This window comes from Clinocottus analis, unplaced genomic scaffold (assembly GCF_023055335.1).
Source record: "Clinocottus analis isolate CAN_PGR_092001 unplaced genomic scaffold, fCliAna1.0.p SCAF_10, whole genome shotgun sequence".
In the NCBI taxonomy this organism is placed as follows: domain Eukaryota; kingdom Metazoa; phylum Chordata; class Actinopteri; order Perciformes; family Cottidae; genus Clinocottus; species Clinocottus analis.
In genome coordinates, this window is record NW_027175821.1 from 17968850 (window position 1) to 17990401 (window position 21552).

At 44.4% G+C, this 21552-nt stretch overlaps 2 protein-coding genes across 6 annotated transcripts in view; one reads left to right on the forward strand and one right to left on the reverse strand.

Annotated features, from left to right (window-relative positions):
- Nucleotides 1–5145, forward strand: part of fam13b (family with sequence similarity 13 member B) — a 70618-nt gene extending 65473 nt beyond the window's left edge. For all 3 annotated transcript variants that reach the window (XM_068593726.1, XM_068593735.1, XM_068593744.1), the window contains one exon: nucleotides 607–5145. In XM_068593726.1, coding sequence (XP_068449827.1) covers nucleotides 607–730 — 124 coding nt within the window. In that variant the 3' untranslated portion in view covers nucleotides 731–5145. The remainder of the gene's footprint in view (nucleotides 1–606) is intronic.
- A 768-nt stretch (nucleotides 5146–5913) lies between these two features.
- On the reverse strand, nucleotides 5914–20526 carry klhl3 (kelch-like family member 3). Of its 3 annotated transcripts, none has more exons than XM_068593790.1 (15): nucleotides 20469–20526; nucleotides 18443–18577; nucleotides 17794–17900; nucleotides 17594–17715; nucleotides 14805–14967; nucleotides 14417–14526; nucleotides 12408–12524; nucleotides 11719–11868; nucleotides 11523–11640; nucleotides 10362–10559; nucleotides 9944–10045; nucleotides 9704–9832; nucleotides 9246–9386; nucleotides 8441–8584; nucleotides 5914–8326 (listed from the first exon to the last, which is right to left on the reverse strand). In XM_068593790.1, exons 1-15 carry the CDS (start codon nucleotides 20510–20512, stop codon nucleotides 8298–8300), a joined length of 1809 nt encoding a protein of 602 aa, XP_068449891.1. In that variant the 5' UTR covers nucleotides 20513–20526; the 3' UTR covers nucleotides 5914–8297. The 3 variants fall into 3 exon arrangements, with proteins under 3 accessions (XP_068449891.1, XP_068449882.1, XP_068449899.1); XM_068593781.1 differs by having other exon boundaries at nucleotides 18443–18601; nucleotides 20469–20524; XM_068593798.1 differs by lacking the exons at nucleotides 17594–17715; nucleotides 17794–17900; nucleotides 18443–18577; nucleotides 20469–20526 and adding an exon at nucleotides 16234–16286.
- Between the last annotated feature and the right edge of the window lie 1026 nt (nucleotides 20527–21552).

The following is a 21552-nucleotide window of genomic DNA, read 5'->3' on the forward strand; positions in this document are numbered from 1 at the left end:
ACACCATCAGTCAGTACAGGAAAGTCACTTTCTTGGGGAATGTAGTGTTTCTCTGAGACGTTCTCCAGATACACAAGTTGCACAACTTTAAATTCAACTGAAACACATGCTGTCGCGTTAGAAAGCAGTGTCGCTGGTGTAAACATGTTATTCATGTGCCGATAGAAGTTCCTCCACAGATAAGATGAAGTGATCATTCAGTTTCTGCTGTACAGTGGCACAAAACTACATGTCGAAGCCACACTAGTTGTAGCTGACAGCCTGTCACTGCCTGTGTGATGCGAGGAGGGAGATGTGTCGTCGACTGAGGTCCAGAGCATCACGCAGGATGAAGCTGAAATCATTCTACTGCTGGCATCCTGGTTGCTGCTGGGACAGCATTCAGGATAAAAGAACAATGCCCATTGTCCCTTCCGGTGCCCCGCATGTGTCCGATAAGCGTGATGCCGTCAGCGGAGACCTGATGCATGTTGAGTAAAACGGCCTCGGAGACCGTTTGAGCTTCAGTTTGCTCCCGTACATTATCAGTAGCTGCCGGGGTCGGGGAAAGTAAAGCATGTGTCATTTGGGAGACTCACCCTCCTCTGTCTCCCTCCTCTGCTGCAGAAACGTGCAGAAGGAGGACCGGGTGCCCATGCTGGAGGAGTACAGGGAGTACAAGAGGATCAAGGCCAAACTCCGCCTGCTGGAAGTCCTCATCAGCAAACAGGATTCCTCCAAATCCATCTAGACCTCCTCAGACACTCGGCTGTCACCCACAACGTCAGCCGCTCGTCGCCGCGTCGAGGACCCGCCCAGGATGTCCATCAGTCTGTCAGACGTCATCCCACCTGGGCGGGCGGAGGGGGGGGGGAGGTAAACAAACACATCACATGACTTGCCAGGAGGCGGAGACTCACACGTCACGACCTCCACTTGGTGCGCTGCATTTATGTCGTGGAGAAAAGCTCCTCGCAGCGACGTGCGGGTTCAGAGTACGATGCGTCTTAAATTGACTTTTAGGTATTGTTTGTAGTTACAGGAGCAGGTCCAGTCACCTTTTGATGGATGTAACCTGCATTTTATCTCAAGCAACCAACGTTTTGCTTCTCGGCTCGGAGTTTCCGGACCCAGAACGTAGAAACGTTTCAAATGAGCGCGACTGCAGCCCAACAGGCCAAACAGCGGCTGCTCGTGTGATTCCTGACAGTAAAGAAATGTATCAGCGAGCACGTGATGGCCGCGTCCTCACACGCCGTTTAAAAATGACGTCTCCAATGGTTTTAAATACTCTTATCGGTCTAATTTATCAAATCAATTGTGCTAAAAGGACTTTTAGCTCCTAACAATTCGGTCCTGTGACGACGTTCCTGGAGCGTCGGCAGTGAGCGACGCGCGCCGACAGACCTTTGGGCAGATTTTAAGCATTTCCATCACAAAATCATTACAACTGTTTGATTATTTATACGCGACTATAGATGTTTTTTCGTCGTTGGTAATTTCAGAAGTCAGTCACGTGGACTCCTCGCTAAAAGAGTTGAACTGACCTCTTTTAAAAGGTGATATCAGATGCACATTCGTTTGCAACTATTTCCCCGTAACATGAATGCAGCAGCACCCGCTCACGTAGAATCACTCCGTCAGCCTCAACCCTCCTCCGAGGCCTCCACTGCATTTCATCAAAGAAAACACGACCGAGGTTTAAAAACACGGAGGAAAAGGAATCATCATCCTCATCATCATCACCATCACCATCGCTGTTTGTCTTCATCACCAACGCGACTCAAGACTTTGCACTCGTCTCCTCGTGTCTCGCTTTCTCGTCTCGTGAGGAAAACAAACACATTCTGACTTTTTTTTTTTATTTCAGGACTTTTTCTTTTGTCGAACTTTGTTCTTTGTGTTGTTTTTTTCCTTCTCCTTCATGTCGAGGAATCTTACCGGACAGCTCGAGGACTGGCATTTTATACGCTCTTCACTCAAGACATTAGTTCTTTCTTTGGGACGCGGCGCCGTGTGAACTGTCCCTCCTTCGCCTCGCCTCGGGGAGTCGCCGGCTCCTGAAGGGCTCCGTGGAGCGAGGCGATCGATTTCTTTTATTCCGTCAGTCAAACTTCATTCGACATCCTGGATGCTTCTCACCTTCGGACTGATTTTAAGATCCATTCATAGCGTTTCAAAACAAGTTTGTGGTGTTCTTTTGTTTAAAAAAAAAGAAAAGAAAAGAAAAGGTGTATACATACATGTTTGTGAGACACTGCGGTTCTGTTTGCTCAAATGAAAAAGAATGTGTTGTATCCCAAAAAAAATGTATTCACTCCCAGTGTGACCTTGGAGATGTTTGTGAAAGTCTGATTGTCCCTTTCATTCGTTTAATAGTTGTTGTTTTTTTCCTATTTTGGCAATATTTGTCAAATAAGATGAACACTTGGTTGGTCGGTCACTTTGAACTTCGTTTCCCATGAGCTTCTCAGGTGAAAACACTACTTTTAAGTCGTCTTAAGCTCAAATGTGTGAGTTTCGAGGGTAAACGCTCGTGCTTTTGACATTTCTGATGACACTTAAAGGCACCATTTGACTGAAGACGCTCATAGGAAACTGTTGTACTCAAGATTAGGAGATTTTAGGATGTAGGTGAATATAATTGTTGCATTAACTTCTGTTCTTTTTCTCTCGTTTCTTTTTTCCACTCGTCTCTTCACTTGTTCAGTTTGCTGCACGGAGGTATAGCAAGGTCCTGAGGGATTATGGGTAATAAATGCTGTGGAGAGGAGCCAGTATCTGGTCCACGTTGCTGCAGTTTCTTTGAAACCAAAGGCATGTTGGCGACAGGAAGTTGGTCGTCTGACCATGTTTGGTACGGACGCAGCCAGACGGAGAGTTTCCTGAATATCACTTTGACTGTTACTGAGTAACGGATTTATCCCCGGTGACCCGGATGTGTGCGTGTAGCTGCAACGTATCGGGGAGGTGCCAACACTGCCAGCACTGATTTTAAACACAGAGAGCGGTCTCTGTCTGGTTATTTACTGATCCTTCCCCCAACTGTTGAGTAGGTGCAGGTCGGATGAGCACGTGAGCGTCACGTTAGCGGCACGTTAGCGTCACGTGAGCAACACCGCAGAGCGCGAGCGCGGCGGCTCAGTCTTTAGTCGGCGTTTCAGTCTCAGCGTCGTTTCGTTTCCTGCTGGCAGGTGAAACGACGGCAGGCGAGGAGCCGGACGCTAGAGGTCTCGCACTACAACCGGTTTGTCCTCTTCGTAGCGGCCTCGTTGTCTCGTGCCGGACGGAGGCCGTGAAGATGTCGTCGTGTGTGAAATGTGGGGCGAAGACACTTTGCGGCTTGAGCTGAGCGTCGAGCGGTTCAACTGCAGCTCTCGCCGCCCCGTGAGAGGTTCAAGGCCCGTGAGACAGAGTAGTGCTTTTCTTTGCCTGCATCGATGAGTGATTGCAGTCTCTCGGCCGTCGCTGGACGGCAGACGTGATGGTTTTGAAAATGATGTTTGGACTCGGGGGGTGTGTGTTTTGTGTCTGCGAGCGTGAGAACACGAGGGAGGCTGCGTGTCTGTCGGGACGGTGACGTTTGTGGGGTTGATGTAAAAAGATGTTATTTGCACAGCATTCACAGAATGCAGCCCTTTCGTGTGTTTTTTTTTTCATTTATTTCTAAAAATTAAGCACTACTTCTATACAAATATAAATATATAGTGTACATAAAAAATAAAAAAAAAAACACCCGAAGGAATGAATGTCCGAATTGTTTAAATTATTTCAAACATTACGTTTGGCCCCCTTTGGTTCATTATACTTGTGATGCCCTGAGAATGTGTTTTTTTTATTATGAATATTGCTATAACTATCATAACCATTATTTTGTGTGATAATGACTAATAATCCTTTTTGTATCTACTCACAAACTGTAAAAGCAGCTGTAGACGTTAGTCCGGCACTGTGTGGCTACTCAACCTGTTTCCTGATTTATTTCTGTCGCTCTGTGTAATATAAGCTAATCTAGAAGCAGTACTGTAGTAAGCTTGCATGGCAAAAGAGAACATAATAGTATGAATAACACAATGTATTGTTTATATCATTTGTGCCATGAAGAAGCAGCAATAATAAAATTTTTGCGTGGAGGTTTTACAGTATCGGGTCATGGGTCACGTGCGGGATTGACTTTGTGTGTGTGAATAATTGAGGTACAATACTCTTGTTTGTTTGTGTTCAGCCTGACACACACACGGTCACAATTAAACGCTGTGTTTTTACCACTGTTGTCAGCATAATGTTCATGTTGGCGCTGCTGAAAAACCAAAATAAGAGTCACATTTTAAGGTGAATAGGGATCAAAAAGCCAGCCAGATGTGTCGTATCTGAACACGTTTTAGTATTTCTCATCATTCAAAAAGAAAACAATCATCATCAACCTCTGAAGGGCTTTTCTTTGACTTTCTTTTGTCCAACAAGGTGAGCGGTTGGTTTGTTTGGCGCCTCAGTTTCTTTAAAGCAGCTGTTTTACATCGTGCCTGCAACAGAGTGGTAAAGGTCACGTTGTAAAGTGTAACGTCTTCGTCTCTGTGGGTGTACAGTTCTTCATCTCACCCGTCTGACGCGCATGCTTCTTCCACACAGCTGGACTTCACAGCACAGGTTCAGTCCAAGATGTCTCGGAAATGTTGAACAAATAGGTTTTTTTTTGGTCTTGACGGCAACAGACAGGATGATATATTTTACTGTAAAGTCTGTAATGTCATTTTAAGGACAAACGGTTACTTAAAGATGCATTCAAGACCGTTAGAAATAAGAGACTTTGTGACATCTTTGATATTGAATTTGGCTGTAAACTCCCTGAGACCTGCGAGGTTTCATCCTGCAGGTCATTTACAGGTAACACTGTGTTCTATCACATCAATATATCGTGTGTGTGTGTGTGTGTGTGTGTGTGTGTGTGTGTGTGTGTGTGTGTGTGTGTGTGTGTGTGTGTGCGTGTGTGTGCATCTATAAATGTTTTCTTACTTTGTGAATGCTTTTTCTGTTTTTTCTTCATTAACAAAAAGGCTGAGGAATTACAATCAGTAACAAACATTTACACATGAAAAATACAATTTCCAAGCTTGCCACATCAGTTCTCTTGATTCTTAAGCCAAATAAAGTAAACTGTTGACAGGGCGTGTGGTGTCAGGTGACTGGATTCTTTTCCCCGACCCTGGATGTAGATTACATACATAAAATACCTGCTTGAAAGGTAAAACAACCAGAGCGACTTTTGTAAAGATGCATTACTTGCATGACATCGTGGTGTGACGTGTCGTGATTCATCCAAACAGTCTTCATGATATTCAAGACCCGTGAAAAGTGTTTTTAAATCTTAAATGTGATTTTGTAGCTAGTTTATAATTTGGATGTTAAATCATAAAGACGTGCACATTATCTTTCTGTCATTGCGCATGAGCTTTGTTTCTGTTAGACTCAAGTTCCTCAAAGGTTTTTATACAATATGAATCCTGCGGCTCTTCAGTGGGATTCATAATTATCAAGTTTGTACATTATTTGTGTCACTATAACTGAGCGGTCACCTGCAGTATGTGTTGTGATCGTTTCCCTCTGGTGGACAACAAGCTGATCAGTAACACCTTCTGTGTTAAAGTTACTTCTTTTTTAAGTATATTTTTCCTACATTTGTTTTTGACATTACTGCTGAAGCTCTTTCACACTTACGTATCAAACGCGCAGGACTAATAACTAATAACATGAATTATAGATACACTATTTGAATGATGATCAGAAGTGTTTGAAGTCACACCTGTGATTTTCTTAAAATGTATTTAAACAAAAATTATTACAATTCATATTATCTATATAATCCACAGTGATTAAAAACATTTTCCAGTCTTTGTGAAATTACAAAACTTTATATAGAATATAAAATATTACACCTCATATGATTTTACAATTTCAGAGTCAGTCAAAGGTCAGTTCAAAGGATTCCTGCAACGTAAACCGGCTTAATGTTTGGTTAATTATTCAATTATTTCAAGTTTGACACAGGTGCATTTATGAAAGTTCAAACGACACAATCTCGCCAACGAACGACAATTAATGAACTCGCAATATCAACCGTTAAGTTTACAACATCCACAGTTTATATTAAAAATATAACATCTGCGCTCGGTTAGATTATTAATCTGACAACTTCCACAAAGAGTCTCGCTCCACGTCCGAGCCTCTGAGTCCTCTTGAAGTCAGAGTCGTGGATCGTTAGAGCATCAGTAGTTTCTTGGTAACAGAAAACTAATAAGCGGCGAGTGATCTGCTGCAAAGCTCCAGCAGGCTGGCGGGTGGAGCGCGGCGTCCGTGTCTACGCCATCAGGTCAAAGAGACTCAAGTCACTACGAGTGTGATGGAGGAAATACATGAAGCAGCATTTCAACCCGAGTCAGACTTTGACATTTTACTTTGAAAAGAAGCTGCTAAGATCACTCCATGATTATCTGTTTGTCTGCTGAATTGTGATTTTTCTGACCCTCCTGCAGACACTTGAACGCACCACAGACTCAACGTGCCTGCACGGTAACCGTCAGAAACGCGTCGCGGCGCTCCGGGGATTTGGAGCAGAGATTTAGGAGCTTTATAAAAACTATTGTCTAGCCGTAAAGCGGCGTGATCATGATGTCAAAACTAGATCTTTACCCCCTAAAAAACTAATTGTTTGAACTGTTATATGACCTGAAGCTCACTTCCTGGAAGACGTGGGAATCAAACGTGTCAGTTGAAATGTAGGAGGCGGGATTAACGTTAAACATACAAAACAACAGTATGTTTTTTAGTTTTTTTTTTAAGTACTTCATATACTTTTTTTCCTTTAGAAGGTTTTGAAATGACATTCGATCACATCCATGATTTCTGGAAGATTACAGGCAGAAGTGAAATGTTTGGCTGAGAACTTACAGAAAAGCAGCTTCTACAAACTAATCTTCTTCAAAAGCTATGGCACCAATCTGTCAACTAAATAATGAACCTGAAACACTCCCGCCGTCCTCTGAAAGATGGAAATCGAGCACGAGTCTAACAAGGCTGAACTTAAACCAGAACTTCACTGTGAGAAGAACAAATGCCCCAAAACAATAAATAGAAGATCTCAAACCTGCGTCGCTTACGTTGTAGTTTTACAGTAGCATCTCTACAGCGTTTCTGTTTGTTGAGAAGTGTCAAACTGCACTTCCTCATTTCAGTTTCTTGTGAAGAGATGCAAACACCACGCGGCTCATAACTGGCACATTAGTTTGAGCATTTCTGATGAAACTTTTGGCCTTTAAGTGGCGAGTTTAAACGCTCGCACGGGTACGATCGGCCCCCGGCAGGCGGCCGGGCGGCCCTCTGTCAGGCAGCAGGTCAGCGGGAACGACAGGCAGGCGTCCGGCCTGGGATCAGTCAGTGCATCAGTAGTGCGTCGACAGCAGACTCAAGTCCTAATGCGCCGACTCGGATCAGCTGGTTCGGGGTTTTAAGCCACAGCGAGTGGTTCTCCACCTCTTTTAAAAACATAAAACATATTAAATATCACATCTGATTTGCATACGAGCTGTTTTCTACATTCTTTGACTTGTCTTGCAGCTCTCTGCAGGCCTGCAGCAGCTGCACCCGCTGACGCTCGGGGCAGAAATGACGTCGCCGTGAGCCGATGGGTAGAAATCGGTGGCGATTCTCATCCGGTCTTTTAAAAAGTCGCCCACGGCGTGACAAGAGTTCCAGGGTCTTGGCGAGCGCTCCTGCAAACAGCCGGTTTCACAACGTCCTGATAATTGCAGCAACACCGATAACGGTAAAAAAAAAAAAAGAAAAGAAAAGAAAAAGGCAGCCAGTCAGCCAGAAGTCAGCGCGCTGGTGTTTTTAAAGTATTCAGATTCCCAGGTTCTGATGCGGTCCATCACATGAACGCCACTGAGCATCCAGAGCCCATCCGAGTGGGTCTCAGGTCAGCTGATACAGCCGCTGGTTATGTGCTTTTCATTGGAGAAACCACAACAAAAAGTCCCACGTTCTTATGAGCCCACCACTTTGTGGATGTTGTTTTTGTTTCCTCCGGTGCAACGTTGTCCTTTAAAAGTCAGGATCTCACACATTAAAAATGAACGTGTTGGTTTTAGCGCAAAAAACAACAACAACCTTCAAGTTGCATCCTGATTCAATCCGCTGTGGATTGAAAAGCTCCCCGACCGTTTGGACAGAGTTCATCTCCAGCTTCAGACGTCGACGTGAGTCTCTTTGAGATCGGCTGCCGCCGCCGAGCCGCCACCGCCGCCGCCACGGGCGGCCGCCGGTCATAGCAGCTTGTCAATCACTGCGACTCCTGCAGGGAGGGAGGAGACTTAAAAGAGCGGGCGAGAGACAAACCGCTGCAGAAAGTGTGAAGACTCATTGTGACACTTCATTCACCCCTGTGATGAGGAACAGCGGCCCGTACCTGCGTAGCTGCGTCCGTTGCTCATGTTTGTGGGGATGAGGCTCCACTTGTCGATGGCCGGGTTGTAAAACTCTACAGAGGAGAGGTTGCAGGAGCCGTCGTCTCCTCCAATCACGTACAGCAGCCCGTTGATGGCGCAGACGCCTGGAGGACAGAAAACACTACAAATGTACTCTATTGAGACGTTTATGGCTATTTCAACTAAATAAGTAAAACTAAGTAAATCAATATGCCGTCAAAAGATCTGTGGAGTTCAACAACACAGGAACTTTGTGTGTGTTATCACATGATCACTACTTCATATGATCAGATGCACAGGAGAGAAAAATAGCTAAATATCATTCATCTTTCTATAGAAACCAGCAGCATGAACAGTTTCATGTCCATCCAATGAAGCCCTGGATAAGAAGGGTCACGTTTTGCTTCCTGAGGTTCTCCGTGTTTTCACCGCTCTGCAAACATCCCGTAGCGGCTGTGAATGCTTCACATCTTTGGATTTTTATCCTCTTTACATTTTTTCAATGTAAAGAGTTAAATCCCTGGAACAAACTAGAGATTTCCTCTACAGGAGGTTTCTATTCATTAAACAGGTTTTGTTTCCGAGGCGCTCTTCTCCACATGGGAGAAGCCCTGAACGTACGCTTCAAACACATCTGCTTCAGTCGCTGAGCTTCTGTCCTGTCTGGGTATTTAACGGGGGATCATGAAACTGTTGGAGGTCAGTTTCAACCCGCTTGTCTGTGACTAACTACTGAAGTGCGGCAGCTGGAGGACGGATGCCGTGTGTCTGAGCTGGTTGTCTGACCTGCGTTGCGTCGGCACATGTTCATGTCACAGACCAGCCTCCAGGTGTTGGTCAGCGGGTCGTACACCTCGACGCTCTTCCTCACCAGCGGCCCGTCATGCCCTCCTGCTGCGTACAGCTGACCGCTCAGCACACCGACCCCTGCACCAACGAGAGCTCATCAAACTCAACATGCGTTCAGAAACAAGCCAGTTCATGCCAGTGCAGGGCGATGAACGGTGTTCTTTCTGGGACTCTTTGCTCGGGCACTTGCAGACCACCGGAGGGCGCTGTGGAGCCCGTCTGGTAAACATTACACATGAGCACAAATAACAGAAACAGTTCATTAAGAAGCTGGATCTAATTAAAAATGAAATATCCCAAGTGTGTAAACATGCGTGCATCACGAGTTAGGGCTACAGCTGTATAGTTTTGTTTTGTTTGTGTGTGTGTGTGTGTGAGTGTGTGTGAGTGTGTACCTGCTCCACTGCGGCGTGTGCTCATGTCAGCGACGTAGCACCACTGATCAGCAACGGGGTCGTACTCCTCCACTGTACTGAGACACTGACGGGACGCTCCATCATAGCCTCCTACTGCATACAACTTACCTACACACAGACACACACACACACACACGGTCATTACAATAGGCACATCTGAATTTTCCTTGGAAACGTCCCGTGCTGTCACTCAGGTGCCTCACACACGTCTCGTCTTACCGTCCACCACCCCGACCCCCACACTGCTGCGTCTGGTGTTCATGGAGGCGACATACATCCACTCGTTGGTTTTGTAGTTGTGGACTTCTACTGTCGACAAACCTGAAGGAGAGGAGGGAAAGAGCCACAAAGCAGATGAGCAGCTATCCCTGAGGCAGTTGAATCCAGTTAAATGTAATCGGTACATTTTCTGTGAATGTCCTTCTGCACCAAAAAACTTAAAAGCATCACAATAGTTTTGCAATTCTTCTCTCCGGTTTGTACTGATGTGATTCAGTGTGTTAGAGGACTTTAGAATCAACTAACTGTGTACACAGTAGCCACAGATTGTGATACTACGTATACTATTTAAAATGCTTTTTCCAGTCCTGTTGCGAGAGCACAGCCCTTTTTTGTGTGTGTGTGTGTGTGTGTGTACCTATGCTGCCGTTGAAGCCCCCCACGGCGTACAGCAAGTCCCCCAACACAGCCGCTCCCAGCGTGCTGCGTCTCTCCTGCATGCTCGCCACGGCGCTCCACTGCTCCTTCACGCCGTCGTACACGTCCACCGTTCGCTCCCGCAGGGAACTGTTGAAGCCCCCGACCGCGTAGACGCGGCCCGCCACGGACACCACACCTGGACAGACAGGAAGGACTTATAACGATGACCGACGGAGACCACACACACATTACAAAGCACTGCTCAAGTTTTATTGTATGTCAGGGTTTTAGGGTACACATCAACCTCCAGGGATTCAACCACGTGACAGATAAACCTTCCATGGATCCTTTCACCTGCGTTTACATGCTGTGTTCAAGTTGTTTGGTAAAACAGGTGCAATGAGGAACCGTTGCAGAAACGTATCGGGACATTAGAGGACAACCTTTTACGTTTGACCGATGATGTGATGAGAAACAGAACCGTGCACCTTTAATTTATAATGTTCTCTTAACGTTCTGCATACTAGACACTCCATCAGCATGCGCTGCATGGATTATGCCACGGAGACGTAAACATGAGCAATAAGTCCTCTCCGTGTCACATGACCGCGTCACATGACCGCGTCCATCATCGACGTCACCGGTCTAAGCTGCCAGCGACCGTCCAACAGAAGATTGTTATCAACATAACCTAGTCCACTCAATTTTTATACTTATTTTCAAGGCAAATGAAGATGACTAAATATTTTCGTGTTAAACCATTTTTTCTACATTATGAGTATTACTAATATTATTATTTCAGGACATTATTAATGGGTTTTTCACATTTTGCATGCGCTCCGCTGCCAGAACCCTCTGAAGAGCTGCATTTGTTGAAGTGGTTGTGTATCCAGTAAACTCAATCTCATGCCTTGCTCATGTGTAAAATAACAAATTACACACACTCTGCCGGTGGAACGCACTTCATACCACATTTGACATCATGCTTGAGACTTCTGATGAAGCACATGAATAAAATCAGTCAGGGAGCTTTGAGTTCTGGCTCGGTTTCTTAAATCAGAGTGAAATCAAAGTGCGTGTCCTCCGGCGGCTGCGTAAGAGCGTGTCTAGCAGGTGAAAAACAGAAGAAGTGAAGTACAGTGACGAGTCACAGACTGACCGGCCCGGCAGCGTCTTGAAGGCAGGTCGGCGACCTGGTACCATCGGTCCTCCTGGAAGTCGTAACACTCCACGCTGCGGATGGCTTTGGGAGCTTGTCCGCCCACCACGATCATCACCTGCACACAGTCAGCCAGCTGCGGTTACCAAAGGAACCAGACACGCCCAGCGCTCCATACACGTGTGTTTTTGTGTACTTTTGGGATGCTGATGGGGGTTCGCGGTCGGGTCCTGTCGGTCTTGATGAGGTGCCGCTGGTCGGCTGGCAGCAGGTGATACTTCATCGCTTCTATGAGAAAATCCTTACAGGTGTTGTTGTTCTTTATCAAAGCCTCTTCCTCCACAATCTGGAACAGAGATCACCCATTTCACCGTTATTGCCAACACACATGAATGCTGCAGGTAAACCGGGCTTTCGCATGCACTGGGTTCCTTTAAACGTGCAGCCGGTCAGTCGCCTGCTTTCTCCATAACGACGTCTCGTCTCATGGAGTTGCTCTACTTGTACTCTGTTATCGTGCACATGCTAACTTGTAAAAAAAGAAATCTACATGAGACACCAGGTTTCTGGTTTACACGACACTAAGGAATCCTCTTGACGACTTTAAAACGGTTTGTAAAGTGCATGTAAACACATTAAATGATGTTTGTAGAACAAACAGTGGATTTTTACCACATCTACACAGCTCAGGAAGAATAAAAAGCTACAATCAGATTTTGTTTCAGTTCAGGCACTGAACTCCTTTGTAGACATTTTAATTTCTTCTAAATGTACTTCGAGAGACTAAAATTCGAGGCTTTCACTCTCCACAGCATTTGTAGATTTCCTAGCATCTGCTAAAATGTAGTCCGACTCTCAGCGGTCACAGAACAGACTTTCTTTTACCTGTACCAGGTAATCCCTGGACAGCAGGGGGAGTCTGACGTGCTCCATCAGTTTGGGCATGTGCTCCAGACGAGCCGGCTTATCGTACTTGATCCACAAAATCATCGCCTCAAATACCTGCAGGAGAAAGATGGAGGTGAGAGTCAAGCTTGGTTGAGAGATTTGTGTTGCACCGTCGCTCATTAGATTTCAAGACCTCTTGTTTTTAAAGCATTTCAAAAGAAATGTCCTTGTGACATCCTGACATGTTCATGGTGTGAACTCCCACTACAAAGACAGAAAAAGACAGAAATGCAGACAGGGAGAGAACTTTCTCTATAAAATGCTTCCTTGTCTTGAAGTAGTTTCAGGCCGTCTGTACACGGCACATATTCTATTTCTAACTTGATTTTATAATGGAAACTTCTGCTCATCCCATAAGAAAACACTTTAAGCACTTCTGAAGATGTTCAGCTCTTTAAAAACAGATAAATTACTCCTAAACGTAAAGGATGGGTCAAATCCCATGCGTGTACCTGGATGTGATGATTAAAATAAAGATGTATTGTTCATAATGTATAGTATTATTTACACATTTGTAGTGCATTTCGTTTAATTCTATATCTCTGTTTCTTGGCTTTGTAGTTCCAGCTTATATTCTGTATTCTCTCTCACTACGTGTATTGTGCATCAAAGCAAAATCCTTGGATATGAAAAACCAGATTAAAAACTTGCTTTCAAAATGTTTTTGTGCTTTGCGAGAGAACATTGTTGGTTTAGGCCCAAACCGATTGAAAGGTTTGGATAAAGAAGGTTTCACAGGTGTTAAAGTGGCTCATTGTGTGAAGGCATCGCTCTAGCTGCAGGTACTGACGACACCTCGACAGATACCAGTATTGATTATTCGTAGTTGCTCCCAGCAGGAAGTCAGCATGACAGAGGTGACTGACCTTTGTTCCAAAAGCTACAACTTTAGATTTGCACACATTCACACTTCATTTCCTTTCGGCCTTTGGAGCAGCGACACTAGAGGAGCTCTGAGCCTCTCGGTTGAGCACAAAGGGACATCAACCAAGGTAGTTAATGGAAAGTGGGCGTTCACCCAACGACTCTGGACACTTCCTTGTCGTCCAGGGTTTGAAAAATAGCCAAGCTCACTCCACCAACACGCAGTATGAACGACTTCCACTTCAGATTCACACACATTTACACAGACCACAAAGCAGACATGGTAACATTAGACACACATGTCTAATGTACACACACATGTCCAATGTAACACAACGCAGCACACCATGCAGCCTAGCAGAGAGCAGGCCGCTCTTCATTACAGGCCTCCAGGTAGTAATTCATAGTTGGAGATATCAGGACATTGTGTCAACTACATTTTGTGTCAAAGAGACCATCACTGGTAGTTACGTCTTAATAAAATGTAATTAATAAATTACATCAGTTTATCGAATAAGGAACTATAAAAAACAATGTTCAAGTGAAGTTTCACTTTAAGAACTGCTGTGTGTATGTACACCATATATACTGTACATCAATTTGGGATAAATATTTGGGTATCCCTCATTTAATTAAGTGTGAAAGCCCAAAAGACGGAATCATCGGAAATGATCTCGTTCTTTAAGGCTTCGCAGCCTCAAAATGTGTCAAATATCTGAGTAAAAATATATTAAAAAATGGAACAAAATCGGACTCTGAATGCAAAACATGTGTAGGTAGACCTCTACTTTTGTATTGAACCGTCCCGAAATAAATCACAGCAGATAATTAAGTGTTGACTGCTCGTCGCAGCCAGTTTGACACTAAAGTGTATGACAGCGTGGAGCCGTCACTTTGACTACTGCTGACACACAGATGACACACAGATGCTCCCTGAGACTCGTCTGGTTTAGTGGAGAACAGCAGAAAGACACAACGTCCTCTGGAGTCCTTCATCTTTCACAAGGAAGTGATGCAGCTACAGAAGTGTGAGAGTGTGAGTGTGTGTGAGTGTGTGGGTGTACACACACGTGCTCTCTGACCTTCTCCTCTGTGGAAACCGTCAGCTTGTCGCTGGAGATGAGGCTGCACACCTGCTGCAGAGAAAGGCCCAGGAACTCTTCTCCCTGCACCACGTCAAAGAAATGCTGCTCTGAGAGACAAAACACAAACTGAATGTATTAGTCAATGAGCTCTGTGACACACAAATGCAACGCCAACTGCAGTAAACTCATGTTTTTGCCCTGCTGTGAATAGCAACAACTAAAATTCTTCCTTGAAAATGTTCCAAAGAGCCATTTTTAGGGCTGTTTTGTAAAAGCACCACCACCAAACACATCACACACACACACACACACACACACACACACACACACACACACACACACATCACACACTCAGAATGTGTGGCGTGAACATTGAGGAGCTTACCGGCGTATGCGTGGGCCTGGTCGAGGAGCTGCGTGCACGTGTGCAGATCAGCGAAGGCTCTGATGCCCAGACAGTTGGTGGGGTGAAGCTGAGACTGAAGGAACTCACAGCAAACCTGACGAACGTCCATCAGCTGGAGGAGGCTGGCCGCCGGCAGCAGAACCTGCAATGAGGTCGCACGCGTATGGCATAACGGAGGGAACCGCATTTAGGGACATTCAGGGCAGCTGGAAGTCAGTTAGTTTTGTCATTAATTGACCAACTACTCAACCAAGCAGTTACCAATCAATCCAGCACGCTGGCCCACAAGCCGGCCATTAACCCACATACAACCTTGGTGATGTGTCTACACAACAAACAGAATATTTTAAATGAACAAATCAACTATTGTGCAGGGAAAATAGTGAGTTTGCCACCTGAACAAAGCACTGCATTTGGCTTTGAACCCCGCCGTGTGTGTTGGCTGAATGTTCAGTAACAACACCATCATCTGCAACTGGTCCACAGTGTAATGGAGCCAATTGAGATTTTCTCTTTCATCACAATGAAAACACTGATATGCGTTTGGTGCAGGGCCACGGCACTTGAGAGCACAGCCAATTTAATATAATTTGCCAGCAAGAACAAGGCAAAGACATATTATTGACACTGTGATGCGAGATTAAATATTGTGCCAGATAAAAAAAATAAAAAAAAGCAGCACAGGGCTGTGTTGACTGAGGCGAGACGATGAGATACAATCCAGGGAGGGTTTGACAAACAGATCCAGCAGTTTGAGGCCTAACCAGCCATGAAAACACTGGACAGCAGTTTATGATACACAGACGGGATTTTACAGTCATGACAGCAATCATCGTGAGGTTAACGCCACAACGTTATAGGACTGGAACGTGTGCAAGTGAGTACAGTAACGTGAAGTCTGTTCCTGTGTCAGTTAGCGAGTGAGGCAGGCACACTGCTGACAGCGCGCTGCCACGGGACAAAGACACCCTCTGCTACATCTCCACCCAGAAACGTAACTAGGTCAGTTAGACAATCCCCGTCTGCCTCTACATCTCTCTTGTCTGAACACTCATCCATCCACTTGAGTGTGTATTGTTACCGTCCGTGCACAGCGGCCCTGAAGCCTTACGTCTTCTCAAAGGGAGCATCGGGGCCCACTGAAACTGTGCTAACGGCTCAGGATGGAGGGGGCACCGTGCAAAGAAATGAACGTGAGCTCGATGGTTAAAAACACACACACGTCACACAATGAAGAGTGAGCCAATCAGGCATGCACGCTGCTAGCAGTGGGAGGATTTCCTGCCTCTCTCCATGTACACTTCCTGTGCTAATAATCAGAGGAAGTTTCCTGCCTGCCTTTATTCAAGCGTGCGCCAGAGCCTCAGTTCATCAGAGTTAATGCCACACAGACAAACACGCAGCTCACAACCATCACCAGCTCTTCTGGGAATAAACACCGGCTCCTCGGGCGGGTTGACTTTGGTCTGAAATTTAACGGACAAACCAAATAAGTTTGAGCAATCAGATTCCTTTATGATCAGCAAAAAACTATGATGCGTTTAAAATCATGAAAAGGCTAACTTTTTTTTTTTTTTTTACAATAATCTTTCTGGTTGTTTTTCTCTCTCAGATAGTTATAGACTGATTGTTCTTCACTTAATTGCCTGAAACATTTTATGTAATTTACTGAAGTAGAAGTCTGTTTTGTAAAGTGCTCTAAGAAACAAAGAGAAAGTAAAGGATCGGCACTTTCACAGACTAGATCTTTTTATCTTATTTCATTTGTTTTCTTTCATCTAAAAGTAAACTCACGGACAACCGCTGGACCAAAAGCCAAAAATGAATGTGCTGAGTAAGCAGTAAAGCAAAAAGAGGGTTAAAAAACTCCACTGCACACTAAATTTGTGAAAATCTCTCCTAAAGTTTATGAAAACACAGATTGTTGGCATTATTAGCAGCTTGTTGTGTTGTTGCTCTGACCTTTGTTCAAAACAAAAGGACCGCGAACAGGAAAGAGGTCGAGACAGCAGCGACAAGACAAGTTTCCTTCTCCAAAAAAAGAAAGCTTTATAATTGTGAGCAATGCTGTGAGCTCAATTTTCTTTTGCCTGAAGCAGCAACTTTACTTAGACTTAATTATCCAAACTGTGAAACTGTAAAAGAATTGGGACACAAATTAACTGAGCTATTGTTGTGAAATGCTGGTCCCCCTGCGGCAAAACGTTTAAAGTGAACCCTCTAACAGAGGAGAGGAAAAGCTCACAAAAACGCTGAAGGACAAACAACGAGAAGAGGTTGATCACTCGCCAACATTTCAGTCCCTGCTGCTGTGACATCAACATTGAGGTAAAAGTCGCCGTAACAGAAAGAACAAGCGTCTGGTGAAAAACAGGAAAACACTTTCACTTCCTTCCTCCTCGCTCTCCCACTTCGAGAACACGCTCTAAAGCAGAGATGCAGCTCTGTTCATCGCAACTCACTTCTGGTACCACGTCCTTTCCTCTCCGCCGCGATTCTGCTGCAGTTCCCCGGTTTCTCAGCCGATTGCCATAGAAATGACACGTGAAACATCATCGACACTCGCTATTGGCTTCTCAAGAACAGGTTTGTGCGGTGGTCCGCAGTGGTTTAACTCCCACGTCTCGTATCCGATGAGCTTGCTTCAACCCCGATCGAGAAGGTACCAAGAATGGAGCGTTTCTTTTGGGCTGATCCACCACTTTTACTAATGTGTAACGAAATGGACAAGATGGTGGAAACGCAGCTTAACACAAACACACACTCACCTGGACGTTGTCCTCTGTGACCTCTATCTCAGCCGTGTAGATGTAGTCGATCAGCTTCCTCAGCGTCTGTCCGTCCACCTCTCTGATCTCCACCTGATGGGCTTTGCTCTCACTCATGTCGCCTACAAAACACACAAAGTTAAGCACACACACCAGACATGATGTCAAGCAAACAATAGAGTGTGTGTGTGTGTGTGTACCTGTGAACATGGCACAGAAGTAGGGGCTACAGGACGCCAGGACCACCCTATGAGCCGGCACTTCAACGCTCCCCGCCACCAGCTGGACGTCACACAGCATCTTTTTACTGAAGTACGAGGAGAAACAGAGTGAGAAGGTAAAACAAAAAGTGTTTGTTATGACCGTCTGCAAATATAGATATAGGAGACATCTTTACAGCCAAGTATTGACAGGAGGGCCGCCTTCCAGACAACGTGCCTATTAAGGTCTTTATTTCCAGGTTTCGACATAAAGATACTGGTTTAATGCATTTGGAGGTTTTAATATCAACATAAAAGGCTGATTTATTAACAACTATGTAAAAAAAAAAAAAGCTTGAGTCTTGCGTTCACGCTATTGTTGAATAGATGACATCTATTACATGGACTGCATAATCATCTGAGATTTGAGGATTTCTATGAAACTGCAACCAAAAAGAACATTTAATCAAGCATGACACATTGGTAGAATGAAAGGTAGGATGGAAAAATGTTTTTAAGGAACATTTCTGGTTTCAGATTGAGGGATTTCAAAGCTGCATAGACATTTTGACCATGATGTGGGATTCAATTATGTTTTTACTTAAAAGGTGGCAGTAGGTAGGGACAAACAACACCGTCAGCAACACACCTCCTCAGGTCATTCATCAGCTGGAAAGCTTTCCTCATGTGCGTCTGGTTGAAGGTGTGCATCCCTCCATTCACCGTGTCCTCCTCTGAATCCGTGTTGCAGTTTGGACGTGGCGAGGCCGGCGTGGCCACCAGGCTGGTAAGACATGAGAGGCAGTGTCTGGATCAGTGGAGGTAGATGTTTACCCAAACCGTTAGACGAGCTACCTCCAGGTTCATCGCCAGGGTTATGAGGAGACGATACACAGTGCTGAATAGCAGCCGAAACATTAATCAAATGCTCGTTTTGTCACTGTTACCACACCACTGACACCATATAAATAGCTGTTAAGTAAACTGAAGTAAGAAAGGAAATTGAAGGCCATAATGGATTTCAGGATCCTTGCAATAGATGCTGTAATCTGGCAGGTAAAAACACAGGATTAGACACAAAAAAGATATTCACAGTTTGTTAATAGAATCGAGCAAATATGCTAGATCTACAGTGGTCTCAGCGATAATATTGACTACATTAAGCAAATTAAAAATCAAGGCAGTTTCACCATTTCAATAAAGCGTTTCCTCAATCAGTTAAGTTTTAGTCTCAGCAGACTGCATTTACATAAGTAATGACCCTTCACTGGAAAGAAAAGGTTTGCTCAGTGCATCCCTAGCATGATGTAAAACAATCTACCTCTACAAGACGTATAATACCACTTATTGATGCAAATGCCTGACAGATGCCGCTTTCCTGACGTCCTTATTGCACCAAAGAACCATTCAAGCTTGTGTCATTGACTGAGGATGACCCACATCCTTCAATCATAAGACATCACGCAAAGACCAAAACCATCAATGTGCCACTGCGTCTCTCAACACATCCTGACCGCCACGACCTGTCTGTGGCTCTCAGCCCAGAACCCGTGTGTTTGTGCTGAAAACATTACCAAAAACAATCCTAATGAGGTTTCATTTTAAGGCTAGATTGTTTCCTGATACGTCCGGTCACTATAGTTTGAGCTGATGTTAGTCAGAGGTAATAGTGCAGTGGTCAGTAATAGATTAATGCACATTTAGTTAAAATAACAGCAGCAGTCACAAAGTCAAACTGTGTTGCCTTTTGGTGTTCATGGACAACTGTGATTTTATGACTGTGATACATTTATGGACGCTTTTAGTCTTTTCATTGGATTTGTTGACAATGGGAAACATACTGCACTAGTGCCAGCCTTCATCTTGGACAACCTCCTCGGTTACACAAAGAGGAAAAAACTACAGTATTTCCTGTTTCGAGAAGCTGCTGTTGTTTCTACATTTGAGCCATGTGGGATGCTCCGCTTACTTGAGTTAAACGTGTCAGTGTTGTCAGTGAGACAAGTGTCGCCTCTGCGTGCAGTAACGTTTGTGTGTCATCGTGTGTCCTCACAACAAACCCGTCTTCTGTCTGCACACAATTCAATTAGGTGTGAAGACATAGTGATGCGTTGTTAACGAGCCACAGGAGGATGAATGTGTTGCTTCACAACAGCAAAACGAATCCGTTTGGAATACAAATTCTGACTTTTATAGAAATATTGTACTTCCAAAAAACAAAACAAAAATCCAAATCCTAAAAAAAAAATTAAGTTAAAAATGAAATGCTGTTTGTTTTGAATCTGTTGAGCTGCTAACAAGAGCTACAGAAAGCGACCGTTAACCGCCATATCGCACCTTAAATCGCACTGAGGATCATAATATTGTAAAGTGGAGAGCCAGTTTACAACCAAGCTCGCTCTCTACAAGCGACGACTTGATGACAGTCCAAGTGTCGACGCGTTAACTCGGGAGTTTTGTTAGAAACTGCACCAGCTGGGAAGACAACCAGCTAGCTCACCAAAGCTAGCTGGTCAACAAGGTTAGCTCGAGTTTGTGCGCTCGGAGAGGAGCTCGTGCTTTTATGTCGGGTTCACGGCCGAGCAACCATGTGGGGCAACATGTTAGCCAACAGATGTAGAAGCAGCGTGAATCACAGCTTTACGAAATAATCCCCATCGCTGAGCACAACTCACCCCAACGACACACCGTCCATCCTCACGGACACAACGGCAGGCATGAGCGCGGCGCGGCTACACAGAGATCGTGTGTTTTGACGTGAGGATTCACTCCGTACTTTAAAAGAGAAGACGTTAACAGAATCAGAAATTCGTTATTGTGTCATCTTAATATATAATTACATCAACAAGGTTTGTTGCTACAATGAATGTTGTTTTTGTCCTGGGCATTTTCTACTTTGACAAATCAAAAAGGTAGATCAGTCAGGTATTAGAACACTGCTGGCTCCAGTTACACTTACACATATACATCTCTTGGTTTTAATATCAACAACTCTGATATTCTGCTACACTTCACTTGTCATCTGGGATAGGAATGCTTACTGTCAAAACTAAACATGGGGAAGCAGCATTCAGTTGTTTTCCACCGCATATCTGGAACTAACTCCTCATGAGTCAACTATGTAATTCTTTTGTGATATATTTTAGTGACACCATTCATTCAATTAAGGCATGTAACTGATACAGATTAACTATCCAATGGTGTGAAATTCCTCTAATCCACCCTGTAATTTTTAAGCAAGAGCCTTTATGTTAAATGTAATATTTATCTTACATTTGTTTCAAATTCCTTTTTTATATTTCTCTTCTCGAGTATGTTGTCATAACGCCATTGTATTTATGGTGTACAGCACTTGAATCTGCTATACAAATAACATGACTTTGCCTTGTATAAGTCAGACATGCAGAAAGAAGCATTTGCTGAACAAGTTTGACAAAGTCTTGCTCCAGAAAACGACGTTTTCGTACCAAGAAATAGCGTCAGAGTGAGACCTCTTTTTCTCTACCTGTCGCTGCTGCAGTTCAGTTTCTTGTCGGCGTACTTAAAAATAAATCTCCAAGATTTTTTTATTTCATCATTCATTGAATACAGTTTTACATCCCAGATGCTCTATACATATATTTGCTGAGCCCATAATTGTGGATCAAATGAGGCTCAGCTTTCTTAAAATGACTGCACTTGAGCGGGTTTCTGAAGGTGAACTCAACCCCATTTGCCGAAGAAACTAGTCATTGTGGAACTGAATACTGCAATACATTT

Coding starts and splice junctions, on each gene's coding strand:
- klhl3 (XM_068593781.1), bottom strand. CDS start 20,512: ATGCCTGCCGTTGTGTCCGTGAGGATGGACGGTGTGTCGTTGGG. Junction 9,387..9,703: donor CACACGCCGCAGTGGAGCAG/GTACACACTCAC, acceptor TCGTTGGTGCAG/GGGTCGGTGTGCTGAGCGGT. Junction 8,327..8,440: donor CAACGGACGCAGCTACGCAG/GTACGGGCCGCT, acceptor CCCTCCCTGCAG/GAGTCGCAGTGATTGACAAG.